Source organism: Galeopterus variegatus, unplaced genomic scaffold (assembly GCF_000696425.1).
Source record: "Galeopterus variegatus unplaced genomic scaffold, G_variegatus-3.0.2 Scaffold945, whole genome shotgun sequence".
Lineage (NCBI taxonomy): Eukaryota > Metazoa > Chordata > Mammalia > Dermoptera > Cynocephalidae > Galeopterus > Galeopterus variegatus.
In genome coordinates this window covers 141,566-153,798 of record NW_007727056.1, presented here as the reverse complement: position 1 = coordinate 153,798, position 12,233 = coordinate 141,566, and the positions used below count along the sequence as shown (strand labels likewise).

The window sequence follows — 12,233 nt, the reverse complement described above, 5'->3', positions numbered from 1 at the left end:
GTTCTTCTAGGAAAAATTTTTTACCTGAGTACTAAAATTGATATTTCAAAATTTTAGAAATGATCTTTAAAAATATGTGTAAAATATGATTAGAGACTAAAAGTTCTATGCAAAACAGATTGGAGTTAGCAATTCTGTTTGAGGGAAATTGTTCTTAATTTTAATTATACATTTTCCCATTTTGATAAACATAAGATTTTGGATAAGAGGTCATTGATTCAAGATTGCAGTATTCAACTTCAGTTATTAAATTGTATTCTAGTGTAGTAACACTCTTAGAGAGTACAGTGGCTGTTTGTCTCGTTAACTGACTGCTGAAAATTGTATTTTTCTGGTTTGCTTTAGGTGTGTATTTTCTGCCTAACTGATACTGTCACTTCTCTTTGAAAACAGAAAAGCAAATCTGTATATATCAAATAAGTACCCCCATGCCTAAAACTCGTATTCCTATGCAAAACTTTAATTTCAAATTATAGTGATTTTAGGATTCAGGCATAGTATCAAACTTAAGAATCCACATCTACTTAGCAATCCTTAAACCTTAAAATGTGTGATTTTATCTATTTAAACAACTTATATAAAGGTTAAATGAAAAAGAAGTCAACTAATCCATTTAATTTTTTTTTTTTTTTTTTTTTTTTTTTTTTGCACAGTAATTATTAGGCTAAAGTACAAGCATACCTTATATCTTCAAAGGCCTTACCTGGCAGTTCTGTTTTCCTGTTTGGCTGAACTCATTAGTTAGAAAAGAAAGTTAAAAAGTTTTTCATTTGGGTGAAGAGAACACAGAGTCATTATATTCATTATATACTCATTTATCATACATTCAGCAAAGAATATAAAAAATAATGCCTGACTGAATAAATAGGAATGTTGTTGGGAAGCATTTTCAACCATGATAAATAAGTAGCTATTGGTGATTACAGAATAGTCCAACTGCCTTCTTACATGGATTGTGACTCTCATTCTAAATTAGAAAATAGAAATAAATGTCTTATAATGCATTGACATATGTCCGTTGCTTAAAATACAAAACAATGAAGTATTAACAATAGTCCCTCTTTCATGGAAAGATATTAATAGTGAGTCTATACTGTTTTTAACACTGGTTGAGGAGGATGGTGAGTTGAAACATTTCTAGAACCACTAACAAAATTAAGATTTTAAAATAATTTCTTTGGTTAGATTTTTCTGAAAGCTGTATTTTGTTAAATCTCTGTGAAACGGACAGTAGACATCCATCTGTGTTCGTATAAAGAACTTTGCAAGTAGAAATAAGAAGTGTCAGTTCTTTGTTTTTTTCTTTTGTTTTTAGTATACTTGGTACAAATGTTTGATTACGTATCTTATATTTGGTGAGATATCAGGTGTATGTACTGTTCTGAGAAAACTAGTATATCAAGGGCAATAAACTTTACAAGTCTTATGTGCACAGAAGTGTGTAAATTATAAACAATTTACTTAGGTGATTTGTACTTTTATTTAATGTGCTGATGCCAGTTTATTGTAATACTTTTTTCTTTGGGAATCATTGTAAAGATGACATTCAGTACTTAAAACCTGCCTTTCTGTTATTCCTCCTCCCTCAAAAAAATACATGATTTGTCTTACAAATGACTTACTTTTTAGTCTATTTCTTTAGTATCCTAATTCTATGAAATTGGATTATATGAGGCTTTACTACTTTTATACTAGACACGATCCTTCAATTCCACTATTGTTTTTTTCCGATTGAATTTGTTCAGTTAGTGAATATGTTCTCATAAATTAAAACTCTTTCTTGATTCACTTACATATGCTAAGATAAGTAATGTTCACTTCAAGGTACTTGATAGGATTACCTGTTATATTAGTTAAACTCAGAGGAAATTAGTTATACTGTATTGTTAAATTTTTTACTGTACTTGTTAAATTTTTACCGCATTCTGTACATACGGCATTCCGTGATGAAACCTGTTTCAGTAAGTATTTTTCTTTAGCTTGTAATATTAGAATAACTTACCTCCACGTAGATTTAGTATTTTTCTAACAATCATTTTTTAAAAACTCTATCAGTACCACTCATTTAAAAATTATAGGAGATTACCATTTGGGTCATTTATTTTTATCTGTGAAGAAATTCAAGATTTTTAAACTCATCCTTTCTTCAAACTCCAGAATTTTGTGTAACATGACCTACAAATACTACTTAATTGATAATTAACCAATCTTTAATTGTTACTATTTATGTTTAGTTGCTTTTTAATATTAATGGCTATTTACTTTGTAATCTAGTGTCAACACAGGTTCATTAGCATCTAATAAGTATTACCAGAATGTTCTCTCTAAAATATTAGCTACTCTTTTTGATACTCCATCCTAAAGCAATGACATTAAATTTTGCTGATATAGTTGAAATTCCTGAATTTCCTAAATGTTCAGATATCTTACCCATGGGGTATTAGATGTGATAATGACATTTTTATCACCTTATAGTTTATAGCATATTTTTACTTTGTCTTTTTCTATTAGTCATCTCATTTATAATAGTCCATTTGGCTAACACATGTTAAACATAGCTTTTTACTTTTTTTTAAATAACTAAATAATGGTGTTTACCATATATCTCCTTTCTAAAAGTTTTTAGAGTTATCTTTGTTTAAGGAAAATATTTTTGAGAGAATTATTAAACCAACGGCTTATACTATGCCCACTTAACAAGAACCTATAGTTTTTCATTCTTTTAAAGATTACTTCAGATCTTAGAAAAATAAAACATTAGGTAAAATACATATTAAGAAAACTTTAATTTTTTTTATTCTTTCATTTTATTTCCTGTGCTACTGGTTAAGAAAATGTACATTTGAATTATTTAACTTAATTTTTTGGTACAATAATTCTTAAGCCAGCCGTATATAGGACCCTTAAGTATATATACTCTTTGTTTTAAACAAAACTATTTTCTGGAGTACAGTATCACTCTTAATCTTGGTATAAAGTAGTTTAGGATTTACACCATAGGTTTCATTCTTTTCACTTCATTGGTGACTGAAAATGTGTCATTTTTTAAAAAAATTATATAGGTACTACTACATTCTAATTTTAGTCAAATTAAGAATGAAAAACTATTATTACTATGAATATATATTCATTAACTGTGCTGTCTTTTCAACTTGCTGCTGAATCAGCCTGCATTGACATTCTTTGCCTTTCTGTGTCTTGTCTATCTTTACTGTTTCCATTAGATCCTCCTACTACTACCACCCTTCAGCCTACAATTCAGTGGCATCCCTCAACTGCTGACATCGAGGATCTAGCAACAGAACCTAAAAAATTGCCCTTCCCATTGTCAACTTTGGCAACAATTAAGGATGATACAATTGGCACGATCATTGCTAGTGTAGTGGGTGGGGCTCTCTTCATAGTACTTGTAAGTGTTTTGGCTGGAATATTCTGCTATAGGAGAAGACGGACGTTTCGTGGAGACTACTTTGCCAAGAACTACATTCCACCATCAGATATGCAAAAAGAATCACAAATAGACGTACTTCAACAGGACGAGCTTGATTCTTACCCAGACAGTGTAAAAAAAGAAAACAAAAATCCAGTGAACAATCTAATACGTAAAGACTATTTGGAAGAACCTGAAAAAACCCAGTGGAACAATGTAGAAAATCTCAATAGGTTTGAAAGACCAATGGATTATTACGAAGATCTAAAAATGGGAATGAAGTTCGTCAGTGATGAACATTATGACGAAAATGAGGATGACTTAGTTTCACATGTAGATGGTTCCGTAATTTCCAGGAGGGAGTGGTATGTTTAGCAACCACTAAATGTGACTTAACTATGTACAATGTTTCATTCATACTAGTTGATCATTTTCAGATTGTTCATACTTTTTCTTGAGGAAGAATAAGCTTTTTTCAAGTTGATTTTCAAGCTTACTTTTTATATTCTAATCTGAAAAATGAAAATGTAAAATCTGGGTTCAATGTATCTGAGCTGCTTTACAATTTTTTTCAATGCTGTACTACTGTCTCAAGATTTAAACTTTAATGCAGAGTACTTTATTGGTCTGAGGCACACAGGTAAGAAGAAATGTCAGTGTTAAATGTATGACTTTTTTGGTACAAAAATTAAAAAAAAAAAAGGAAACTACCTTGGTATTGTGTATTAAATGTTTACCTAAGACTTAAGTCTCATGTATGTTTGTTAAACATATACCTCTCAAAATTTATCACCACTAAACTATACTGCATCAAAATTGACTATAAAACTAATTCAAGAAATGTTTATATATATTTTTAGTATAAAAAAAATATTTAGCCTAATGGAACATCTTTCCTTTTCAAACATTATTTTCTAAGTTTCTATACAAATGGAGCCTTTACCTCTGCATTTTAATGAGCCTTGCCATAATTGCTGTAGAGTGGCTTTTCAAAGATATTTTGTTGCACTAAAATTGTGGTAGTAAACTCAGTGAACATGATATGTGGAAGAGCATAATTATCTGGTCAGTATTTTTGTCTAAAATACATATGAGAGTAATAAAATACATGCCTTTTAAACATGACAGTTATTACAATTTTTTCATGTCTGGAAGACAATTCTTATGTTGTCATGTAAACATGGATTTTGGTACATTAGCGGTAGCCTTATTTTAATGCATTATGTCCTAAATATACTAATAGTTATGAAAAGATGGTACACAAATATAGTGCAGAGAGGGCATTTTCAGTATATTGGAGTACCAGTTTTAGAAATGAGACTTTCAGCCAAGAATCTAAAGAAAGAATTTCATAGTCCATCTTGTTTTGGTCATTTAATGTTGATGTTGTTAAAACGGGTAAATGTACAGAAAAAAATTTAGAATAAACTTGGAAACTTGGGATTTAACTAGAAAAACCTGAATTATAGAACCAATTGGTAGCATTTGCTGATTGATGTTGGCAGTCCATTCCCTTTTCCCTCCTAAATGTATGTATGTGTTTCAAGATTTTTGTTTTACCAATTAAAACTGGAAACGTACCATGAGTTTTTTTGTTTTTGTTTTGTTACATAATTCATTAAATATATTCTTTCCAGAATCATGTATCTTTTGAGAAAGAAGTGTTATCTAAATCTTCAAATGTGGATCTTCTTTGTGAGATATTTAAATTGTTCCTACAGTGGAGTCCTGTAAGATTGTAATAATGACAGCTATTTTGAAGCCCAAAGAGTATGTTTTTCTACTGATGATTCATTTGAAAAGAACACTGTGTAGAATAAATGTTTTGCCAGGACAGTGAGGTGGTAGTTAGTAGGAGAATCATAAATAAATTATTTTGTTAATAAAAAGGCAAAGTAGGTACTTCTTAGAAATCTCGTTAACCATCCCCTCCCAATCCTCATCAAATCGAAAAAAAAATGTTTACAGTGCTCGATTTTAACGTGTTTATAAAATATTGCAAGTAGTGAAAGCTTTATTATAAGTGATTATAAACAAGTTTTCTTTATTTCAACTAATAGTATATTGTGGAAATTAGAAACCTATTTTATTTCTCTTCCCAGACACTTAATGCAAGACTGTAATAACAGGTTAAGGATACAGTTAAGTTTACTGATATCTTGTTTAAAAATGTCTAGATTTTAATATGGTTAAATACTTATATACAGATACTAAGAAACTTTAGTCCAAGTCATTGAAAGAAAACTTTCTTGATAATACATTGTGGTAGAAATGACTTTATTTTTTATTTAATTATCAGCAGCGATATGGCCACAAGAAACACAGGTCTAAAATTTCTTGAAATAAAAGACAAATTTATGGCTTTTTTTGGTCAAAATTTTATTATTAAAAATAATGTTTTAAATGCTGTATGAATCTAAGCAGAATAATCATGTTCAGGATTCTGTATAAACCTCAACTTAAGTATAATCTGAAGGGAATTAGTAATGTATTTCAAGAACTATGTTTCAAAAATATATAAACATCAGCTTACTGATTATGAACTTCTTTTTACATTGTGGCCATTGTGAGGTTTTGTTTTTATGGTGTTTTGGGTTTTTCTGTGTGTGGGAGAGGGTAACCTGGAAAACTACAAGCAAGTATTTGATACATTCTGTATTAATAATTTAAATCATTTAGCAAACTAAAAGGTTTACAAATTTTGAAAATCTGATACTAGCACTTAAAACTTTTGGAAGTATTGCACTATTGTTTATTAGAACTTTATGTATATTTACTGTACATAGAGACTTGTTTGAATAGTAGTACTGAATAAACATTTTGTTAAATTAATTTTTGAATCCAGTTATGTGCACAGATAATGATAAGTATATATGAAAATCCTACTGTCTTGGAAAAGATGAAAGATATTTTTACTATTTTTTGGCCACATTTATATTTATTTTTCATGTGCTTTTAACTGTTTTTGCATTTTTGTAGTCACTTCAGGGTTTTCTTTCGTACTGGTTAAAATACTTCGATAATATAATGAAGATGAATATAACTAATTTTGTTTCGGCCATTTTTATTAGAATACATTGAAACTTCAGTAGGCTAGGGGTTAACTTTAAAAGTGATATTTGAGAAGTCCTTTATAGTTGAAAAATGTAGTATTTTACCATGTGCCTAGTAGGAAAGAAAACATTAATGTTTTTCAGTAATATTGCTTCTTATAGCCATATACAGGAAAGTTTGACAAAATAACCATGGCTAAATATTTTGATTTAAGGGGCTGTAGGAAGTACAATGTTTAAGTGCAAAAATTGAGAGAAATGTAGTCATTTTATATGTGAGCACATCTGATTTGAGTTTGATTTTGCTTTTGGTAAATACTGCTAAAGTATATGAATAAGTAAATTGTTAATGAGTCGAAGTAATCAATGTAAAATATAAGAAAGGAAGAAATGGCCTGTATATTGGATTTTTAATTCTAATAGTGAAATAGATTACAGACTGAAACGTCCTTCCTGTCTACTTTTTAATTAGAAATTCAGCATTCCTAAAAAGCTCCTTTCTCAAAATTTTGATATATTGAGTTTGGGCTTAATTTTAGTTTGTACCAGTATGTATTATATATACAGTGGTATATATAATATACCAGTGTATATTATATATATATATATATTTTTTTTTTTCCTTATAAAGTTACTTATTAGGTGTTAGCCCTAATGGCCATGCAACAAATCTTTAAATAAAAGTTAAAAAAAGAAACAAACAAAAAAACCTCTTTAGAGGTATATTTCTCTGATGAGCCCATGACTTTGTATTACCTCCTTTGTCCTCCTTGTGGTATTTGCTAGTGTTTGTGAGTGTGTGTTTGTGTAACGTACTTTCCTTTATTTTAATTAATGATGAAAATTTAATTAATGATTTGAGGAAATTAGAAACCTGTTTTCTCTTCCCAAACTAGAATTAAATAAAGTGTGAGAGAGCATGTAGGTTAGCATGTTAGCCATCATAAAATTTTATTTTTATTAACCATTTAATTTCTCTTTCATATATACATCATGAATAACATTCTCCATGATCATGAATTATCTTGTTTCTGTAGCCTTAGTAGTTAAAGCCAATTTTAAATGTTTTTGCTGTGACTTTGGTATAAGTCAAATTCTATATATGGGCTTTCAGTTTGGAATTAACATGTTTTATAAGTACGTGTATACTTTTACTTGAATAGTGTATCAGTTTCCGTCAAGAACTTTAAACCAAACATTGCTTACAAAAGCTTTTCCTGTAGATACCCTTAGGGGTCATGTCTTTTCTTGAACCTTAGTAATAGTTATCCATGTTCATTTCAATTTAGAAGGATAAAACATTCAATTTGGGGTTAAGTCTTATTCCACTTGCCTTTTAGTGAATAGCTGCTGTTTTTTCTGGCTTGGTGTTGTGGATGAAGCAGATTGAAAGTGACTTTTAGAAAAATAACTTTATAAATAATTTCCAAAATTTGAGAATAATTTATGGCTTCTCATATCCTTACATGCATATGTCTATGTAGGCATGATACTTAGTTGAAAGGTCTCAATTATGAGAAATATCTCAGGGTAAATGTAATCATAAAGGGACAGTTTTGTGTAAATGCCTGGGGTAACTAAATGATGCCTTGGCCTTCCTTTTAAAAAGATAAACTTTTTATTATGGAAAATTACACAAAAATAGGACAGAATAATGAAATAAATCTCCATATAGTAGTTTTAATTATCAATTCATGGTCAATTTTGTTTCATTTAAACCTCTACCTGCGTAATTTCTCCTCCGTAACTTCATCTGTAAAATACATTAGTATGTAGCTCTAAAAGATAAGGGCCATTTAAAAAATTAACCTACAGTATTATCATTATACCAAAAATTAATAGTAATTTCTTAACATTAAGTCTTCAGTGAGTGCCCACATTTGTAATCATATATATTTTAGCAGTTTTAATCAGGATCCAAATATCCATACATTTTGATTGCTAAAGATGTTTTTTAATCTGTTCCCCCACCCCTCCATTTTTCCCTTGCAATTTATTTGCTGAAGAAACTGCTTTATTCGTCCTACTTTCTCAGTTTGAATTGTGCCACTTGCATCCCAGATACATCTTTCTGTATTTTCTGTAAAATGGATAGTGAGATCTAGAGCCCTGGTTAGATTCAAGTTTAATTTGGGGGGCAAGATTGCTTCATAAGTGGTGGTAAGTTCTTTCACCAGAAAGCACATAATGCCTGCTTTTCTTCTGATATTAGCAACCATTTGATGCTCAGTGCCTATTAACAGGGAACTTACTCAATGTCTAGATCTATTAACTCTGTTCTTTTACCGTACTATGTGCTTTCATGTCTGAATAATTGTGTCCATGCCGCTCCCCATATCACTGAAAAGTCTTTTGACTGTACCTATCAGTTAAAAATTAGTATGTACTCCAATTATATATGTGCTACTACAGCAGTTTACTACATTTATAAAATATTCAAAAATGGACACTTTGATAATATTTTAAAATGTTAATGTTTTTTTCTCGCTTAAACTTTAATTTGGGAAACTCATTGCATTCATTTTAGAAGTTAACTTTCTCACTAAAACATCTTTAGGAAAACCACATGATTGAATGTACCTTATTTGTTTCTTAGTCTTGGTTTTACAGTTTTTGATTCAGTGATTGAGAGGTCTCATTCCATGTTCAGTGTAGATTGATAACTTGGTTTGGGGATGTGATAACTAAAGTGCTACCTCTCAAAAACAAGTAGATTGAAATAGAAGTAAGTACATTGTTGGGAACCTTAACAGATTTCATTTCAACCACTATTTTTAGAGCTTGTCTTCATGTTCAAGATACACCTGGGTTTTCAGTGTCTTGTATTTCACGATAATTGCACCTCCATATTGGCTGCTCTTTCAGCACAGTATAGATTTAGAGTGAGGTTTATTGTTTATGAGTGAATGTAAATGTATATTTTGGTTGGTCTCCTGATGTATTTGAATTTTTTTGGTTGACTTCTCACATCTCATTAGATTGCTGTGGTTTTACTTCATAACGTAACTAACTGGTAAAGTTCATGTATTTAGGAGTAAGATATTCACATTGTCCGTTTTTTTGTTTTTGTTGTTGTTTATGCCTGCATTATTAGTGTTATTTTCATTCTGCTAATTATTTGCAGAAATGACATTTCCTAGGAATAAATGCATAGTAGTATATAACATATACAATAGCACTAATACCGCCACTTGATCCTTGTGTCAGGTATTCACATGTCACACAGGATACCCATGCAATTTCTACAGTTTTAGCTGTTGGTTAATTCTAGTAAGTTATTAGTTCAGCTTAGTTCTCATAAATCACAGTGTGTCACAGGGTGTTGATTATGCTGAGAAGGAACGACCAAGTAAAGATGTAACTGTCTACTTGAGTTTGTTCAGAATCTATCCTACTCCACTCTTTCCATACTATACCATGGGTGTCCTGTGTGGTAGATGAACACCTGACACCTGGACCAAGTGGAGCCACCAGTGCCAATTTATGTATTATATACTAGCAAATATTGACTTTTATCATTTTTTTTAGATCGGTGATAATATTTCTATACTTCCTTGAATTATATATATTTAAAGGGTTCTGTGACCCTTCTTTGGGGATATAGCTTTCTAACTGTAAGGACAGGGACTATGTAAAATTCATCCTTGCATTTGTAGCACATACCATAAGGCCTGGAACATATTAGGTGCTTGGTAATTTGTTGGATTGGAGGATGAAGAGACTGACCTGACCCAAATAGAATAACATTATTATAAGTAAAGCAGTGAGAGATAAGTACTTGGATGGATATAAAGACTTAGATGTCATATAGAGAAACATTTAAGGGGCTGTTTTAAAATGAAGAATGGAATTATTTATGGGGAAAAATTGGTAATACAGTGATGTGTAGTATGGGACAAAATAATAGGTGGGAAGATTAAGTTTGAGGCCATCACATTAACCTGTCAGTTATTTGATGTCATCAGTGAAGTTTTGGCAAAGGGACAAGAAAAAAAAGGTTATTGTCATGTCTCAGTTTCAGATGTGAATTAGGTGTGCACATGTTTGAATAGCTGTCACATTTTTTACTCATTTGTATCAGAGTGATAAAGATAAAACTTTAATTATTATCTATAAAACTTATATATGTATACTTTTTTCCAAAAAGAAGTGAAAGTTATTTCTTGTATCTTAAATTTTTGGGGGGTATGATTTGTAGCCAGTTTTTGAACATTTTTCCCAGAAGATGTATGTGCATATCTTTAATTATGGGCAGTATACTTTTGTTGTATTGGGAAATGCTATTTTTTATTTTTTGGTAGGGAGTCTCCAGCAAATGTGGGTTACTTACTATAGCTGCCATGATAACAGCAAGCTGTTCTTTTTAGCGACACATAACACCAGTCTTAATGGTAAATATTCTAATGCTTTTGTCTTTTTGTTTTCTGCTGCTTGTAAGCATATAATTAGTTTCAGTAGAACATCTCCTTAGGTCTTGGTAATGTTGATTTATATCAGTCACTCAGTAAATTAGCTTAAAGTTTAAAAGTGACAATTGTTTATACATTTGCTTACTTAATTTTTTTCCCTTGCGGTTTTGTTGGCATATAGAGTGTATAGTGTGTATGTGTCTATGTGGGCAGGGATGTGTGGGAGAATGAGTTGAGACTAGGTTAATTTCATCAAAATACTTTGACTTGATTGCAAAAGATTTCAGCTCTTTGCATTTCATAGTGGTGTTCAACAACTGTTAATACCCTTAAAATACTAATACTCTATATTATTTCTCTTTTCCTCAATTAGTAGAAGAATCAGAAAAGAAAATATGGAATCTATCCCATATGTAGATTTAACGTAATCAATTTACCTGAGTAGATTATCCAATTGATGAATGGATTTATAGCTAGTTTTTCTTCAACTTGCTCATTTCAGCACTTACCAGAGGTATGAAAAAGAGAGGATAAATATGGATAAAGGATGAATGGAACCAGGTGGAATAAAGATGCCCAATTTAAGATGGAAATTTTGTGGTGTATATAGTCAACTCTCAGTTTTAGAATCCTAGAGCTAGACAGTAAGACTTATGTAACAATTGGATAAGTAGATCATAATTAAAATGTTTAAAAAATAGTATCTACTTAGACTTGAGAATTACTTCAAGATGTTAAAAATACTATCTATTTAGAGCTGGAAATTCCTTTCAGATAATTAGAAGTGTACATGATTATATTTTATTAATTACAAAGCACTACCAAATTCAGATTATTGCTAAGATTAAATGAAAGGCTTTCTTGGAGAGGATATGTGAAGTTTGAGGAAGAATTTATAATGATCTATGAATTGAGAATTTTAATTTGGGCTAATTATATTGAAAGAGTAACCTGAGCTTTTGAAAAGTAATTTTAGAAGTATTTCTATAAATATGGTTTTAACTTTATTATCAAAATAAGAACACAAAAATTTAAGTTCTGTACACTTAGGTAAACATGATAGGGCTGCTTTACCCTGTAACAAAAGAATTTCCATTAAAGGGAGATCTTGTAGAGTAACTTGTATAGAAGAAATAGCATACTGACAATTGGGGTTTTTTGTGTGTCACTGACTAGGTTTATGATCTTGATCAAATCACATAACCTTAATAGGTTTCAATTGGCCTGTTAAAGACTAAATAGAGTTATCTACTTTATAGCTATGTCCAGTGGTCAAAGCTATTATTTATATGGTGAGAAAAATGATAATAAAGAATGGATTATCCATAATTCTTCTCAAGT

At 30.4% G+C, this 12,233-nt stretch overlaps 1 protein-coding gene across 2 annotated transcripts in view; it reads left to right on the top strand.

Moving 5' to 3' along the window:
- Nucleotides 1-12,233, top strand: part of PVRL3 (poliovirus receptor-related 3) — a 124,537-nt gene that overhangs the window by 57,525 nt on the left and 54,779 nt on the right. Inside the window, exon 6 of one of the 2 annotated variants that reach the window (XM_008573631.1) lies at nt 3,225-6,262. The exons of the other annotated variant lie outside the window; for it this stretch is intronic. Within the exon in view, the coding sequence (XP_008571853.1) occupies nt 3,225-3,805 (581 nt within the window). The 3' untranslated portion in view covers nt 3,806-6,262. Of the gene's footprint in view, nt 1-3,224; nt 6,263-12,233 lie in introns of those variants that run through there. 2 annotated transcript variants of the gene reach the window in all.